Raw genomic sequence first — 17,897 nt, forward strand, 5'->3', positions numbered from 1 at the left:
CTCTGGCTTACAGCATAAATTATTAACTCCAATGGCAGCGTCCATGTGTACAGATTTGTTGAGCTTTTGTAAAGCAAAGCACAAAGACAGCACTGGACCTTCCTTTGTAAGATGCTTTCATATGTAGTTTGACATGACGTTTGCTCAACGACATGTTTGTTTATTTGTGCTTCTCAACCATGAGTGTGTATAATGAAACTGACATCCGTTGGCAAATACATTTTAGATGAGGCTTTTGTCTGTTGTCATATGAATGGTATGACATTGTAAGATAAAGCGAGTTAAAAGTTTTTATTGACATAAAATTTAACTTTGGAATGTAAAATACAACCGACTATTGTGTCCTTTTGTTATTTTTAGAGGGATTTGTTCCTAAGGAATATAAGTTAAAATGGTGGCCACTAGATGTCCATGTTAACCTCCAAACAAATGTTAAATCTGTTCAGATGGTCGGCACATTTGACTCATTTCACCCACTTCATTCCATCACAAGCAGCAGCTTATCCAAAAGCAACCTGACCGTCTAAAAACATTCATTCTGTTATTTTTTCTGTATTCGAGTCTGTACAGAATTTATTATAGTTTTCTTTGAAGTTGACACATGCAATATACTTTTTTTTTTTTTTTTTTACACATTTATATTAGATTTGTTTAGTCTTTTATTTTTTTACTTTTCGTTTTACTCAGTCTAATTTAGAATTGTATTCATTATTTAAATGTTTTTTTAGGCTATAAATGACTACACAAACAGTTTGGAATGAAAGGAAATATCTCACCATCGTGATCACACATTTTCAGTATCAGAATTTAGGGATGATTTTATAAAAACTGTAGAATATATAACTTCCTTTCACTGTATATATTTATCGACCATGTGAATCTACTGTACCACATGTTTCATGTGTTTCCCCCCTAATTCATTGACATTTTGGTTTTATATGGAGCACCTGTAAAAACAAGACTATATTAATCAGACTTTTTTTTTTCTAGAAACCAGGAAAAAGAAACTTTTTCTAAAAGACAACCTGCCAGTTCATACTGACAGAAAACCTAATGAGGTATTCTCAACTCTTACTACAAAACTTGAGTCATTACCAAACAAATTATCAGGAATTGCTCTTAATATAAATATAAAGTGGAAGTCTCTGGAACTCTGCTCTGTCATCTGTGTAAACTTCAGCCCTTCCCATTACCTTTAAAGGAGTGTGTACCCTGAACTAAATATGGACATGCACTTTCACAGGATTTCAAAGAATGTCCCAGCCTCACAGTCCACTTTGACGACGCGAGCCTCTTGCAGTTCATCATTGGTACCCTTCACTGAGAAACTGTGAGTCCAACCTCTTTGCACTGGCATTGTTGCCTCTGGTGGCTTTTTGGTGAGCAGGATGCAGCAGGACAGCAGGGCATAAGCTTTGGCCCATGGGAATACTCGGCTTCTCACCATAGGAGAGAAATTACGGACTAGTCTGATTTTAAATAAAGGGATTTACTGTGCTAATACCATCACCACCTCCAAAGAAACCAAATCTCTCTGTGTTATCTACAAGGGTGCAGCCTATACCCCAGATATTTTAGGCAACCATGTCCAGGCAAAAGGTAAAAGGCTTGACCCGTACAGGTCGCCAGGTCAGCGAGGACCCAGACCTGGAAAGACTGCTGTCCACCCTCTCACCTGACGAAATGGAGGAGCTGCAGAAGGAGATAATGAAAGGGCCGGAGTTCAGCCCAGAGGATGGGAAGATCATCATTCAAGGGGAGAGCCAACATGCACAGCCACCTATGAGCAACAATGTCTGGGACGCTCAGATGGGTACCAGAAGGGAGAGTGGCACTAAACAGAGGCTCAGTCAGAGGGAACAGTCACTTGAGGTTAGTGAAAAATTATCACTTAACTGGTTGTTGAGTGACAACTTGATTTTGGTTTGACACAAAAAAAACTGTAATTTGTGCTGAATTTTAAGTATGAGCTCTTGAGTGAGTTTTTAATTGAAATGACCTGCAGATACGTTTACATATACATATATATATCTACAGTATTGTAATGATAGCCTTCATTTTGCTTGAAGCAAACTACCAACTGGCCCTAATGCACCCTGAGTCCATCCACTCATAAATAGCATCCCCAGAGTCGCTTCTGTGCCAGGAAAAATATTCTTTCCCCCTCTGAGGCAGCTTGTTTACATCCATTTCACATTCTTGGCCGTCTTCTCACAAGCAAAGAAACAGATTCAGAAACATACCAAAGCATTTTAATTTGTTTAGTGATATGCTATAAAAGGTATTTTAACACAAAGACCTCAGCTGAGTGTCAGGAAGCTTTATGTATCTAAAAGGAGGCAATTCAGTCGATGGATCCGTGGCCCTACTGCGCTTCTTAATCCTGCCTTGATGGAATTCTTCGGTTGATTGCTCCTACGCTCGCTACCTTTTAAGGATACATCTGCCAGGGCCATGGCCTCACACAGTAAAACAGATGGAGACTCACAAATCAAGCACTTAGCAAGCTACTTGCTGTAAAATTATCCATTTGCTATAAAAAAAAAAAAAAAAAGATTGTGTCCTTTTGCCAACTGTAAATATGCGTGCCATATTGTGTCAAGGAGAATGTGCGTTTACAATGAGGGTATTAGAGTAAAGAAATACAGTATTTACACCAGTGTTAGCCTGATTATGTGATTAGGTTATACTGTACATGTCAATTATGAGACTTTAAAGATGCATTTCAGTTCTGAAAGAAGACATTCTGCTACTGTGTTGATGATTTATTTTGGTTCAGGGAACTACACCCTTTGACAAACTCTTGCACAGGGATGCTTGATTAAAGTAACCATATTTCTAACTCCTTTGCTTTCTAACAGAACATAACATTATTTTTGTTCCTCCTGCAGGGTGAGCCGAAGAAAGAGAGCCGGAAGCAGGAATACCTGAGGAAGATGGGCCTGAGCCAGGAAGGGAATGGCGACATGAAAGTAGGGTTACGAAGACAATCTAGTCTTTCAAGTGAAAGAGATACCAAGGTGGATGACAGAAACAGCAGAGATTCTGAAAGCTTGAAAGGAGAGCGAAGTCGGTTTTCAAGTAAATATAGGAAACAGGAGAGCAAAGAGAGTGATGTGAAAGAGGAGGGTAATGAGAAAGAGAAATGGGAAGACAACAGGCTAAGAGACAGACGAGAAAACAGAGAGAGCACAGGTAGCAAAACAAAGGATATGATCTCCAAGTTACAGGAAAAAAAGGATGATAGTAGAGAGAAAGAGAGGAAAGAAGACTGCAGAAGAAGAGATGACAGCAAAACCAAGGACATTATCTCAAAGTTGCAAGAAAAAAGTGAAAAGGATGTGGGTAAGGAAAAGGAGAGAAAATCTGAGAGTATCAGGACACAAGGACTTGTCTCTAAAATGGTGGATAAACAGAGCAAGGCACAAGAAAGCCAGGAGAGTAAATCAGAAGAAAAGAAGCCGAAAGCAGAGGAGAAAAAAACTCAAGATAAAACCAAGCCTGATGCCAAAATTGTGCGACAAACGTCTGAGCTGGGTGACACCCAGGTGAAATATGAAAAGGCAGAAACAAGAATAGACAGAGAAAAGCTGGTTAACCATAGTGACCATGTGAAAGAGGAGAAGAAGATGAGCACAGAGAAAAAAGCAGATGATAAAAGAGAGAAAGAGGATGGCAAAGGAAAAGTTAAAAAGCCTGAGGAAACTGAGAAACTTGGCAACTGTGTCAGCAAAAACATCCCAAACAGCAAGGCAAAGGAGGAAGAGGAAGAGGATGAAGACTCCAGCATGTTTGATGAGCTGATGGAACAAGTTAAAAACAACGACCCCTCCCTCACTGAGCTCAATGTCAACAATTCCGAGGTCATCAAAGCGAAAACACTCATCGAGTTTGCAGAGGCTTTGCGCAACAACACCCACATTAAAACATTTGCTTTGGCTAACTGCCGTGCAGATGACCATGTGGCTTATGCCATAGCTGGCACACTACGCAGCAACAAGACCATCACCAGCATCAACCTTGACTCCAACCATCTCACCGGCAAGGGCATCCTGTCTCTTATCCAGGCACTGCAGCACAACTCCACACTGACTGAGCTTCGCTTTCAAAACCAGCGTCACATCTGTGGTGGGAAGACCGAAATGGAGATGATCAAGATTCTGAAGGAAAACACCACCCTACTCAAACTGGGCTACCACTTTGAGTTAGCTGGACCCAGAATGACTACGACAAACATACTGAGCCGCAACATGGACCGGCAAAGACAGAAGCGCCTGCAGGAGCAGAAGCAGGCCCAGGCCAACGGGGAAAAAAAGGGGACACTGGAGGTGCCCAACATAGGAGGTGGAGGATCTCTGAGAAACTCACCCAAAGCTTCCCCCAAACCTTCTCCTATACCCTCACCTATGCCTTCACCAAAGCTGACTCCTAAAAGAGGAGCTGGAGGTCCAGCTCCACCACCGCCTCCACCTCCCCCTGGAGGTGGACCTCCACCTCCGCCGCCTCCTATGCTGGATGTAGATAACTTGAGGAACTCTCTGACTCCAGTGTCTCAGAGGAAGCTGGATGCAAAAAGTCCAGGCAGTAGTAAAAACTCAAGGGACCAATTGCTTGCTTCAATCCGAGGAAGCAATATTAAACAACTCAAGAAGGTATGTATGGTGGTTTTGTGGAAATGTTAGCTTAGCCACATTACATTCAGACTTATATTTTGTTCTTCCCACAGGTGCCAGTGCCAAGGTGGTTGCAGTAATATTTCTTGCTAGAATGTAAAGTGAAAAGGAAGAGAGAGCAGGAAGAGACATCTCACCACAGGTTTTCAAGAAAATGAACTCTATACTCCCCCAGCTGCAGTGGAAGAGCTTCTCTGTGGGGCTGATAGAGAAATTGAAACATGAGATGCCTGTTGGTTGGATCACAAACCCTCACTATGAATTCTCCCCTCAAACACTGGACCAAAAGGACTCTGTGGAGAATGAGTGATGCAGGACTCTCAACTTACCAACCGCGGAGTGATCATGAGTTTGTGGTTGTTTGCCTTCATTCATATTGACGCTTTGCTGGTTATTTGCACTAGATATTACGAAGCCGATCATATACCATGCCGGCTTGTTTATGCATCTGAATGTGAGCGTGGTGGGAACGTGTTGAGCATAATAAGAGATTCAAATCACTCATTATAAAATTCTAATATACAAAGGTTTATCAACAATATAGTGAACATTAATTTGACCATTTATTTATTTGTGGAGAGGGAATCCACTGTATACTTATCAGTTGTCTGTTTGAACTGGGAATTGTGAAATGGTAGAAATATCAGGGAATTCATGAACATGGTGGCCTGACTTAAGAAAATATGGGCAAGGAAAAGAAAAGGTCAAGGTAGTTTTTTGATTGTGTGTGTGTCCCATTGCCAAATCTCAAGATATCTCAGGCAGGGTTTAATGGATTGGAAAGCAGCCCAGTGGAATCCTGGTGCTTGACAAAGGTGTTTGAGCGTGGAAATAATTGCATAATACACTTTTACATGACTTTTATGTAATACATCTACATGTTGGATTTAGAAAACAATTAATGGCTGATTTAATGCTGTGCTTGTAAGTGAACGTAATTTCTAAAGGAAGTGCACTTTGTAATGAAGGATTCCTTGTCATATTTGGCTACACAGGACTTTCTTACAGAGCCTGTATGTCTTCAATAAAAGATTCTGGTATGTTTGCAGCAACAAGTTATGCCTGGCTAATATCATCAAGGTGAAAATGTACAATATGTCTGAAATAAAATTAGCTGACTTTTGCAATATGTTGATAAATCTAGGTATGTGTGTATTAATATCTGTTGAGTCATCTTTTATTTCAGTTTCAGTTTCTATATGAAATTGCACACTGGTAATACTCAGGTATTTAAATATTTCCACAGTGCATGGTCAAACTCAGATCTAGCTGTTGCTAAAAAGACATGCACAATATACACAAAGCCATATATAGATGTACAGCTGTACACATAGCTAACATACAATCTGTAGCGTAAACTATTTTTCAGCTAGATTTAAAGTTCTTGCACTCCTGTAATACTCTGTGTGAATCCTGGCAAATGAGTTACTGAAGCTATTTTCAAGAATTTCTCCATCATTTTACACATTTGTGCTTCTGCAAACAGCAATAAAAACTTTCCACAACTTCTTCAAAACTGCAGGGAAACAGTGGGAGTTCTTTAGTGTCTCCCCACCAGCTAGTGAGAGAGCTATCATCCTTAGTGTTCAGAGAGAACAACAGCAGCAGCAGCAAGCCAGTTTATGTCTCCGTCGCTCTGCCTCAGTCTCTGCATCCATGAAATGTCTATATTTGGGCATTTCTCAATGAAGGCTTGCTCTGCAAGTCATTCCTTTCTCATTTCTAATAATGGGCAGCAGGCCAGTAGCCTGTCTCTCAGCTGTAGCTGTTCCCCTGAGCAACAGCACCAATCTCACATGGAGGAAAAAGGAATGAAAATGTTGAGATGACTAATTGTTCAGTGCCAACAAAAGCCATCTGAGGAGAACATGGTCATCAACTGTATGAAAATACTAACTCAGCTAACCTTAAAATGTAGCACATGTAGGGTTTGAATGTAAATGTGAATGGTTGTCTGTTCCTATGTGTCCGCTCTGTGATAGACTGGCGACCTTTCCAGGGTGAACTAAACCCTCCTCTCACCCACTGTCAGATGGAATAGGTTCTAGTCCCTCGGCAACCTTCACAAAATAAGTGGTATTGATAACGGATGATGTGTTTGGTATTTACAGCAGTGTAGTTTACTCTTCAAGTTAGCGATACATTAAGGTTCCTTCATCCCTGTAGCATGGCTAGATTAGTCTGTTACATGCTGGACCACTTTTCACCCCCTCTTTGTGGTAATCTAATTTAAAACTATGTAATCTAGGAATATGATACATCCAAGCACAGTATTAGGTAGGCTACTATAATGAAGATACTGAAAGTGGATTTTAAAACAAACCCCCTCAAATGTAGCCTGTCCAGATTACCAATTTACAATTAACTGTCACACAGTGAATCTGGGTCTTTTCTGTCCCAGGTGGTAATCCACCCTAGCTCTGTAGAGACTACTTACAGCATCTCTTTTAATCTGTTATTTAGGCATTGTCTTAATGCTCTGGAACAATATCAACAAATATATTCTGTATTTTTGTATGTTTTTCTTTCACAGTGATGTTGCCTCTGTAAATCAAAATGTAAAAACAGTCATAGAAATCTTCTTCACTATAGACTTCTTCCTCTGCTTCTCATGCATATTAATATTATATAGCTTTTTGATTTTACTGTCTATCTTTTGCAACTTCTCGGAAAGGCCAAATCAAAACCAGTATAATAAATTCTGTTTTTTAACAAGGTTTGTTACACATGAAATATTCCTTTAAGACGTTGCGTCGTATTACGTCAGTCTGCCGGAAGTGTTACGCCAGGGGCAGCAGCAAGAGAACAAAATGGAGGAATATGCTAGAGAGCCATGGTGAGTCTTAAATAGAAAAAGTAACACGTTTACTTGCGTTTTTTCATAGTTTGTACTGTTTCTCGTTGAGTTAAGTACAACGCTGTGAGTAGAATTATTTTTACGGTACAACATGCGGCTTACCCAGAACACTTCAAATCCGGCTCGTTAGCTGGCGTTAGCAGAAATGCTAACTTGACATATACCTGCATTAGCAGCCTGTGCTAGCATTATAACGTTGCTAAATCACGTTGTTGGTGACCTTGTCGGTTTAATCACGCACGTGTCCTTACATTTAGTTTACCGATTTAAGTAGTCGAGTCTGTATAAGGTGATAGGTGGCCTACATCAATGTCAAATAACACAGTGATTTTCTTGTTGTTCCTTAGAAGTTGGCTAAATTGTCGATATCGCTGTAGCATATGTAAGATAGCTGAATTAGCGAACTGTATGCTATCTGCTAGTGGCAGCGGGCACTCTGAGGTAGTGTCCTGCACAGGTCCGATGAGCAAACCCTCGCCTGTAAAGCTTTTTATCGGCGGAACCGACCCATTCCCTGAAAGTTTCTTTAACATAAATCAAATCCGGACCTGACTCCGTTAATACAAGTCTCGTGGCCCAACCCATGAAACATAGGCAAATTTAAAACATTCTAGGTTGCATTTTTAAGAGGGGTTTATGGTGGACGGTCTGAGGTTATGTGCTCGGTACATACAATTTTTATACGAGAGACCTTTTTTAAATGCCATATTCGGTGCAGAACTCTGTCCTGAGTATTGCACAATGGCTGGCAAGGGTTATTTGACCGATAATGACCAGCGTTGATCTCAACAATGTTGTATATGATTTGCTAAAATTTCACATATTTTTGACTGATGCCAAGTTTTGGCTGTTCTGGGCTTATTGCACTTGGATTACACTACTGTATACTGTACGTAAAAAGCTGTTGCAGTGCTCTGTATAGTGACTTGTGCAAGAGTATATTTGTTTCAGAGGTCTCATTGGGCTGCATCTCAGTGTTTCTACACAGAATTTAAAATGTATGCATTGAGAGGTTTTGCTTTTCATCGTGGCTAAAAAAAACCTGATTACATCTTCACTGCCTGTGTTTTGCATTATTATTATTTACTATGTGGCAATGAACCATAATTAATGGCTGTGTTATTCTCATAGCCCCTGGAGAATTGTGGACGACTGTGGGGGAGCTTTTACCATGGGAGCTATTGGAGGCGGAATATTTCAGACAGTAAAAGGCTTCAGAAATGCACCCTCAGTAAGTTTGGTTGTGTAGCTCAACACTGTATCTTGCTCTATTGCCTCAGTCCAAAACAGCTGGACAACAGTGTTGTCTAGATAGAAAAAGAATTATTTTAGTACCAAAAACGAGATGTGATTTTTTTATTGTTTATTGTCACATTAGAGGAAATGTTGTTTACAATGTTATGGTGTTTCAGTTTCACAGTGAAAAGGCATATGAAGAACAAATAGTAAAAGTAAAGTTAAGCAAGGTCATTTAAGTTGAAAACTAATGCTATGTTTTTGATAAATTGGTCAAATATTCATTTTTCCAAGACAGAGTTTCTAACCTTTCACTTTTTACTTGGAAGAGATTTGCCAAAGAAGATGCTCTAATTATGCACTACACATAAGAATATGTCTATCATCTAGGAGTAAATTATGGCACATAGCACAGTATGGCTTCATATATAGATAGATAAATAGATGGATAAAAGGCTGGAACAAAACAGTGGCTCCACACTTGATGTTTTTGTTAGTCACTGTCTTAAATTACATGGAGCTTCCATTACCTAATGTTGTCTATTGCTCTGTGTCACAGGGGATGAGCCACAGAATGAGAGGTAGCTTGACTGCCATCAAGACGAGAGCCCCACAGCTTGGAGGTGTGCATGAATGCAAAATTTAAATATTGTTTGCCTTTAAGTAATATTGTCTCTTTAGTATCCAGTACTCACTTTTAGGCTGGAAAAGTTACCGACTTTACAGTTCCAGTGTTGATCATGTCAGTTGTCCACACCAACTTCTCAAACCACTGCTGCAGTATAATCCAGTGTTCCACTGTCCATCTCTATACTCAATATGTTCATCAAACATGGCTAAATATACTGTTTCTGGAGCTCTTGTTGAAACTCTGACTGCATGGACATTACTTTTTTCTGTGGTGAAAATGTGTCACAATTGAATATTCATTGGTACATACACAATAGCCATAACTGTACTTCCTAGATGAATGTTATTAATTTTGGAGAGAACAGTCGGTAATTATTGATGCTAAAAGAATGTGGTCTGGTTCAACAAAATGCAAAATGTCTTAACTGCTTCAGGTTATGTGAATCTTGTTTTGGGTTGCAGGTAGTTTTGCAGTATGGGGAGGCCTCTTCTCCACAATCGACTGTGGTTTAGTAAAAGTGCGAGGGAAGGAGGATCCCTGGAACTCAATAACGAGTGGCGCCATGACAGGAGCTATCCTCGCTGCAAGAAGTGAGTAAGCTTAGAGGAGGCTGGCATTTGACAGTCACCAGAAAGCACATACAGTACATTCCTCATACAAATGACAAACTATGTAACTGTTTTTCTCAGATCAGTAATTGGCAAGTTCACTTTTTCTGCAAGGTGCTGTGCTCATCACTGTGGTTGCTGGAGTAACCTGGGGGTTGCAGCGGGTTGATGTCATAGTTTTATATGTAGGAATGGAGAATTTCATACTTAAGTGGTAGCTTCAAAAAAGACACCATGGCAAACAGCAGTGCATGTTGTAGTGTGCATTTCCTAATTTCATTTGTGACCATGCAGCTTTAAAAATGAACATGTTATCTTGTTGGACTTTTTTATACAGCTAGATTTTGATCAAATTGACTGAAGGCAACACAACCAGATGTAGTCTTGTTGTACTAAAGTGTCATTATCTCCTGATCCTCTTAGATGGGCCAATAGCCATGGTAGGATCTGCAGCCATGGGAGGTATTCTGCTGGCCTTGATAGAGGGCGCTGGAATCTTGCTTACTAGGTTTGCCTCTTCACAGTTCCCAACTGGTGAGTGATACCTGGGATACTGGAAGCTCTAACCATAGAAGTGATTGATATGAAGGATATTGTATAGGAAGAGAACAGTATGAATTAGTTAGGATGTTATAAATTCACTTTCTTTATCTCATCTGCTAATGTAAGGCTTCTATCTAACTTAATGTGGATAAAGTGTAAAGCTACATTCACGTTACAGGTCTAAATACTCAGTGCTATTCATTCATTTATGTATTTATTGTCAGATTGGATCCTTTTGTGTTGATGGTTCACCTTCATGTTTGTAAATGACATGTATCCAACCTTGTGTTTCAACACCTTTGATGACTATAACTGTTATGCTTGCACAGATGTAATTGAAGTGTGAGCCACATTTATACCAGAATATATATTACATCATTTTTGTGATAGTCCAATTGCACAGTTTACTCAAAATGTTCTCTTTCCTGTTTGGCTTGATCAGAAGCTTCTCCATAAATATTCTACAGAAGTGAAACATCCTCATTTCTCTGCTGACCCCCATCTCTGTTCTTTGCTTCTGTGTTTATTTTTCTGCAGGAGTGAGACATAAAAAAAAAAAAACACGAATTCCAATCTGACAGCCATCGCATACTTAAAAATCAGGTGTAATTTAGTCCGTGTAACGACCTCTTGTCACATACCTCTGTCACTTTCCAATGGGAGCACCCTCCATCAGAGCTGAAGCAATTAGTTTGACACCAGATTTCCATTAATTCTCATAATTTATTAAGGGATTAGGTAAAATTTTTCCCTAGTTCTAGTTGCTCAGATGAACAAGCAGTTTAAACTTCATTTAAGCTAACAGACACTTTTGTCCAAAGTGATGTACCACTGAGGTCCAAGCCAGAGTAAATTAAAGAAAAACATAAAAATTAACAAGTCAACTTGTGCTTGAACTGTCATTAACATTTATCATCATTTCTCATGTTTTATAAACCAAACCATCCATTTTTTATAGAATATAAGCCACAGATTAGCTGACAGTGAACACCATTGTTAGTTGTAATAGTACTCTGCTTAGAATTTGTGTATAATATGTATGTGTGGCACATAAAGTGTAAAGGAAGTTAGCTTTATGGGTAGTGCCTCTTTGTTTACAGTCAACAGTGGCGAGACCTCTGTCTGGTTGTTAGCTCACTCTGATTTGTTTTCCTTTTCTGTCCAGGGCCCCAGTTTGCAGAGGAACCCGCACCTGCTTCGATGCCCACCCCTGCATTCGGAGACTATAGACAATATCAGTGAGAGGACTCCACACTTCTTTACTCTCTAGGCCTATTTGAATTCCTTGCTGAAGTTAGAAATGGAGATGTAGAAAGCCAAACATCAAATAATAGTAACTCTACCTGATTTTATGAACTGTGTCAGAGAAGGACAAAATACATCTTCATTTTCCTTCTTTCAAGAACCATGCACAGACCTGCCTTTCGCCATTCTCAGCCTTGTCATGCTCATACCTTTCACCTAACAGTGGTAAAATGCAGGCATGGTGAGATTTGTTGTGTGATGTTTGTGAGATGTGCGTTTTATTATTTTGTTCACATACAGTCTGCATGTAGCCCAAAAAGTGGGAGCTCAGGGTAGACAAGCTCTGGTTAGTGTCGAATCTTGCAAACACATGTCACACATGGACCATAATAAACGTATATAATGCTTATATATAAATATGATACTTATGTGTATATATAGTTAAAGCCTTCTGCTTGTATTCACTCATGCTAGTCTTTATTTGCCTTAAATATGTCACCTGCTTGGGCTGGCCGTTGACATTTGGCTGGCCCTTTGACTTCATTTTGTTCAGACTTATGAAGACAAACATCTATCAGATACAATACTATTCCTATAATATTAGTTTCTTTTAAGGTCATTTATTTATTTTAGATTGAGATTTGTACCATTTTGGTCTTTTTATGTGACAGTGATTTGACGTTCATTGCAGCAGTATGTAAAAGATTGTTGATGGCATAGGCAGTACAAATGAATGGAGAAATTCAAGCAAGGGATTGACTCATGCTGTATTGAATCAATAAAAGAAATTGTACTATGGTACAATAAACAGATAAGTTGTAATATGCATCTGTTGTAGCCTTATGAATAAATTTATCTTATTCTGATGTTGTCTATTGTTAAAAACCTAGATTACGTGTGGAAAATCTGTGTTGTTTTTCCTCTGCTGTCTTCAGTATAATCCATGCTACCTTTGCAGGTTTGCTCAGTCCCCACTAGAGGGAACTCCTCCCAAAGATATCCAGACCAATTTTGCCCTCTTTGTTTGCCCAAACTGTGTAACTAACTTTTTTTTTATAGGTTCTCTTTCCAAAAGACACATAAGGGAGCACTTTCTTCGCACGTTCGCATATTTTAGTGTTACACATTAGCTATCTCTGTCTCTAGTTACACGTGAAGGACACTGAATGAATAAGGGGATTGTTCACTTGTGGCAAAACTGTAGAAAAACATGTCACAAAAAAAATGATAATTTGAGATCCAACTTCCTGAAGACTTGACACTTAAAAGCAAAACCAATAAAGTCTCAAGTTTTAATTCAGAGTATGCTGTCACTGAAGATGTAGAAGACTAGCAAATATACATGTTTGAGAAACTGAAACCAGTTAATTTCTGCTGTTATTCTTTATTCAAGTAAAGGTAGAAATATCACAAGTAAAAGTCTTGTATTCAAAATGTTAAGTAAAAGTATAAAAGTATTTATCAAAATATACCTGAATTACCAAAATTAAAAGTAGTTATGTGGAATTGCCCATTTCAAATCAATGTATGTCATATTATTGGAATATAATTATTGAAGCATATTTTGTTCATCACTTTAATGTTGCAACTGGTTAAGGTGAAGCTAATAAGTACCTAATATAATTTAAAGTATCTTCCATACTGCTGGATAGCTTATGAATTTCCCACTGAGGATCGTGTTTTGTTTTATTCATCTCATTCTGAAAAGTAAATATGAGTGTACTGTATGTAGTCAAGTAAAAAGTATTATATTTACCTCTGAAATGTAGTGATGTCAATTTATGAAGTAGCAGAAAATGGTAAAACTCCTCAAGTAAAATACCTCAGAATACTTTTCACTGGGGGATACACAACCATCTAGAGTCCCAAAACAACAAATGGCCATAAAGAGACAGAACAATCAAAATGAGATGCAAAACTACCAAAAGGAGACATAAAACAATCAGCAAGAGATGTAGAATGACTATAAAGAATCACTAAACACTGATAGTCCAAGGGGTGCCAGGTCTATCACCTGGCTCTCCCCAGGGGCCCATTTGCTCATAATCCTTCCATTACTTTAAATGTACTTAGCTACACCACTGACTGTGTATTAAAAGTGTAAGAGGGTCAGATTATTCTTACACCACTGCACTTTACACATAAAATTGCACTTTTGCTTAATAATTTTTGCACTGCCTGACTGAAATTATGGGCAGATTATAAGAAAATGGGTCCCTGGGCATAGACAGATAAAAGGCCTTCCATTGCATGGACAATTAGTCGTTAGTGTGTCTTTATGTCTTTTTATGGAACTGCTGCAAATCTTAAATGATTTTTAAACCAGAAATATTAACTGTCACTTCATACAGAAGCTCTGGCCCAGACCCCTTACTTCTTGGGGGCCCCAGGGCCTGTTCTCAGTGGGCCTTTTCAATAATCCATCATGCCATACATTAACCTATATTTAAAGAGTGTGTGATGTTTAACTGTAAGTCCTGAAAGAAGTGTGTATCATATTTGATATATATTACAAACAATGAATAAAACCAGTGTGTTTTTTAATTGACACTCATGACTGAGCAGTCCGTTATCATGTAAACGACGCGGGCTGAGCCATGCCCTTTTAAGAAAAATGAGAAACAGCGGGGAGTGACGTCCGCTGCGCGCACAGGCCGGAGGCAAACTGACACTTGCGGAGCGGCAAGAGACAGCGAGCGAGAAACGGTGAGTTGAAATGCTACACTTTATTAGCTGCAAAACGCGGTCAAATAACTTATTTGAGCGGACGAACATAGCGTCGACACTTGCGGGATAATAAGCAGATATGACAGCGTGCACGGCGTGTGTTTTATTTATCGGATAAATGAGAAGAAATGACCTCAAGTACAGAACGGAGTGTGTACTCCCATTTTAGTCAAGGCCAAGCGGAAGGACAGGTAACGTTAGCACTCGGCTCTGTCTTTTCCGAGCAAATACACCGTAATGCAGGATGATTTAAAACCTGCCAAGTGTAGTTGATGTTTGAGCTATGAGATGCACGTGGTTGTAGCATGTTTTTTACAACATAAGTGGTTTTTTTTGTTTATACGCCAGGGAAAGTAATGTGTCGGCTAGCTAGCCTGCTTGCTAACGAGCTAGCGGTTTGTCCGTCGCAGGCAGTTAAAGCTATCTAGTTAGCGGCATTTTGCTAACAAGCTTGATAACGGGACTTGGTGTAGTTGCTGGTATGTAACTAGATTGTTTATGGACCGAAGCTGGTGTCAGTTGTCGGATTAAAGGTTGTGCTTTTTTTTTTAGGGATTTATCAGTAAGTGGGTTGATAAATTGAACTGAATGTGATATATTTTATGGAAGCAAAGTTTGTAATAATTACACCTCGGCGGAGTGTTAGTTGCTGGTCTGCGGAATAGACAGCCACAGATTGCAGACTTAGAATGACCTGCAGGGTTTTAAGCATATGCTACTACCGCAAGCAAATTTGGTAGGTTCACAGTGAGATAGAGCTCAGTCGACTTTCTCGTGTCTGGCTGCTACCATAAGGGTTGTTTCTCTTGCAGGGAAAGTGATGTGAAATAGTAAAGTTGTGTAACGTTCCTTGCCGTCCTCTACCTATAAACACACGGCACATCAACGTTCATCATCCCAGTAGGGTATGTGCTTGTCTTGTACAGTTTTAAACTTTGAATTTAGTTTGCTTAGATGGTATTAGAAAGTCTTGAATTAAATTTACAATTGTCTTGACTCACAGTCATTATAGTTCTAAAGTGCACATCTCTAAACTGAAAGCCCCTTTGGTTTGACAGTGTCCTGCGCACAGGAGGCAGTTTTAAATCTTTTTCTTCAATTCAGGTTTGTAACATTTCAGTCAGCACCATTGCAAACAATGTCACTGCGAATTACAATAGTTTGAAAGGTTAATTATGGTTTTGATCATGAAACGGGTATGAAATTACTTTCTATGTGCTGTTAAAAAGGTGAGCCCAACAGAAACCCTGCCTATTTTTGTAAGGTGCCATTTTTTTTCACCTTGTGTTGATAGAAATGATGCATTTGCCTCATCCTGTTCCCTGAAAATGTTCATAGCCCAGGTTTTGATATGGAGATAAACGTTATTAAAACCACTTCCTCCCTCTGCCTGTGCAAGCCTGCTGTCTGGAGTCTTGAACAGGAACAGAGACTGGAAGAGGCTATTTTGGTATGTAGCTACTCCTTTTCCATCCTATCAGCATGAAGCCCTCTTGTGCTTTGGAAAGAGGATGTGGTTACAGGTCAAGGCAGCAGTAACACAGATACATTTGACTGATGGCATTTGTCAGTTACAGATCTTTATCATATTTAAGTCAAAGCAAAATTTTGTGTACCAAGCTGCAGTTTTGCTCTGACTCATTGGGGCCTTCAAAGTTGCGGTGGATCTGAAAAGAACTATAGGAATGAGGCTACTAGATAATGGGCACATTTGGTTCTTTTAAAGGTTTTTTTTTTCCCCTATCATCTTAGATTAGATTGTCCAGTAAATCTTCAGAACAGAACACTTGTCCCTGTACTCAGCATCTTTCCCTTCAGGGTTGACTCAGAAGTTCTGACTTTGTAAATTTGTTTTCTATCACAAGTGAAGATCAACCTTTTACCATTTCTAAGAATTCTGTCAGTCTCTTGTTGTTTTACAGGCCTGTAAATTCCTTATTTCGTAGGAAGTTTGCTGGCAATACTTCTAGGCAAGTTAGTGACGGTTTAATGGGTATACTTCTAATTATTCTTGTCCATCTAAATGCTGAGTTGGCTAGCCCTTTTGTTAGGGCATAGCAGGACAGCTGGACAAGCAAATGTCCAAACCTTTTACTTCAAATGTTTTTGGCTGTCACTAGCTTCTGTGGTGTTCCCCCTAAAGATGGTGGGTTTCTTATGCTAAGATCATGCAAACAAGTATGGTGAACTGTGGTTTTGGTGGAGGTAATGAATAACCAAGAACTTAACAACATAAAAAACACTCCCAACTGTTTTATCACCCTGCCCTTTTCTACCCCTAAACCTCAAGCAGATCTATTTTTAACAGTGTAGCTTCTGCAATTGTCATGTGGGTCAAATAAGATAACACAAGAGCTTGTATCATGCTGTTAGCTAAACCAACGGATGTGTGTGTTTTCACCACCAGCTCTGTGTGGAAGATACAGAGGGTAACTGTCAGTTATACTGCTTTGCTGAGTCAGTTGCTGTGACAGCTTCATTGCAGTTGAAATTAGCTTCACCACAACAGGAACTAGTGGGTCATGAATGTTGTAGTTTAGCTGTGAAGCCTCCTGCTCTCCAATTTGAGTTTTGTAGCTTATTCACACTCCCTTTCGCTGCATATTCTTGCTTAGCAGCGCCGCCATGTCCAATTTCCAGCCTTAGATGGATACATACCTTTGGCTGTAGAGCATGAGTGATGCAATGATGTCATGGTGGAGCGTGTTTTCAGTGGCATGCGGCCTTCCCTCTCTCCTTATTTGCTGGGCTTTTTACGAGAGCAGAGCAAAGGCAGCTGTGTATTTGTTTTGTTGGGACTGACAGTATGTAGATGAGAACAGTGGAAAGAGGGAGATGTCTTTAAATGGCTGTGTGCGTGTGTCATGAGTGTGTAGGCAGGTGGCTGAGAAAGAGCAGTGCTGTAGTTTTGCTGGTATGAAAGTTTGTATGCAGAACAGGAGTCATAGCAAGATCACATTCCTCGTGTTTTGATATTGTTTTTGCACTTTTTGTAGATAAGTCTTCAGTCATAAGTCAAAAACTTGATGAGAAAAACGTTCAGAGGAGACATGTGGTGCACTAATTGAATGTTAAGTAGAATTTGTCTTGATCAGTAAGATCATTTGGGTTGGGGAAGGTGGTTTTGGTGTCTTTTGTAAGCATAGAGTACAACCGCTTTGCTGTTCTTGAGCATGAATTAACACACTAGGCCTGAGAAATATTATCCTCTACTCCAGTTTGTCTTATAGCCTTGCCTTTGGAAATTGATTGAGGTATTTTAGCTTCAAAACTTGATTATCTTAATTTTGCAGGTGAAAGCTGTGCGTCAGCTTCACTTTTTCAAGACCTGTCAATTATAGTATTAGACTATAATTTATTTGGTAAATAAAAAATAC

General features: G+C 39.4%; 3 protein-coding genes across 6 annotated transcripts in view; all 3 read left to right on the top strand.

Moving 5' to 3' along the window:
• The first annotated feature begins 720 nt into the window (after positions 1 to 720).
• lmod1b (leiomodin 1b (smooth muscle)) lies at positions 721 to 5,864 on the top strand. Its single transcript, XM_020624513.1, has 4 exons — positions 721 to 1,058; positions 1,244 to 1,872; positions 2,892 to 4,652; positions 4,727 to 5,864. The coding sequence occupies exons 2-4, from the start codon at positions 1,585 to 1,587 to the stop codon at positions 4,751 to 4,753; spliced, it is 2,076 nt and encodes a 691-aa protein (XP_020480169.1). The 5' UTR covers positions 721 to 1,058; positions 1,244 to 1,584; the 3' UTR covers positions 4,754 to 5,864.
• A 1,538-nt stretch (positions 5,865 to 7,402) lies between these two features.
• timm17a (translocase of inner mitochondrial membrane 17 homolog A (yeast)) lies at positions 7,403 to 12,682 on the top strand. Of its 2 annotated transcripts, none has more exons than XM_020608474.1 (6): positions 7,403 to 7,509; positions 8,662 to 8,761; positions 9,326 to 9,389; positions 9,859 to 9,987; positions 10,429 to 10,539; positions 11,714 to 12,682. In XM_020608474.1, exons 1-6 carry the CDS (start codon positions 7,484 to 7,486, stop codon positions 11,788 to 11,790), a joined length of 507 nt encoding a protein of 168 aa, XP_020464130.1. In that variant the 5' UTR covers positions 7,403 to 7,483; the 3' UTR covers positions 11,791 to 12,682. The 2 variants fall into 2 exon arrangements, with proteins under 2 accessions (XP_020464130.1, XP_020464939.1); XM_020609283.1 differs by lacking the exon at positions 7,403 to 7,509 and adding an exon at positions 7,516 to 7,593.
• Positions 12,683 to 14,393: 1,711 nt separating this feature from the next.
• Positions 14,394 to 17,897, top strand: part of LOC109959359 (ras-related protein Rap-1A) — a 22,494-nt gene continuing 18,990 nt past the window's right edge. The window contains exon 1 of one of the 3 annotated variants that reach the window (XM_020598679.1): positions 14,394 to 14,499. The gene's annotated coding sequence lies outside the window, so the exon portion shown is untranslated. The other 2 variants (XM_020598770.1, XM_020598857.1) reach the window with 2 other exon arrangements.

The sequence above is a fragment of the Monopterus albus genome, unplaced genomic scaffold (assembly GCF_001952655.1).
Source record: "Monopterus albus unplaced genomic scaffold, M_albus_1.0 scaffold1.1, whole genome shotgun sequence".
Lineage (NCBI taxonomy): Eukaryota > Metazoa > Chordata > Actinopteri > Synbranchiformes > Synbranchidae > Monopterus > Monopterus albus.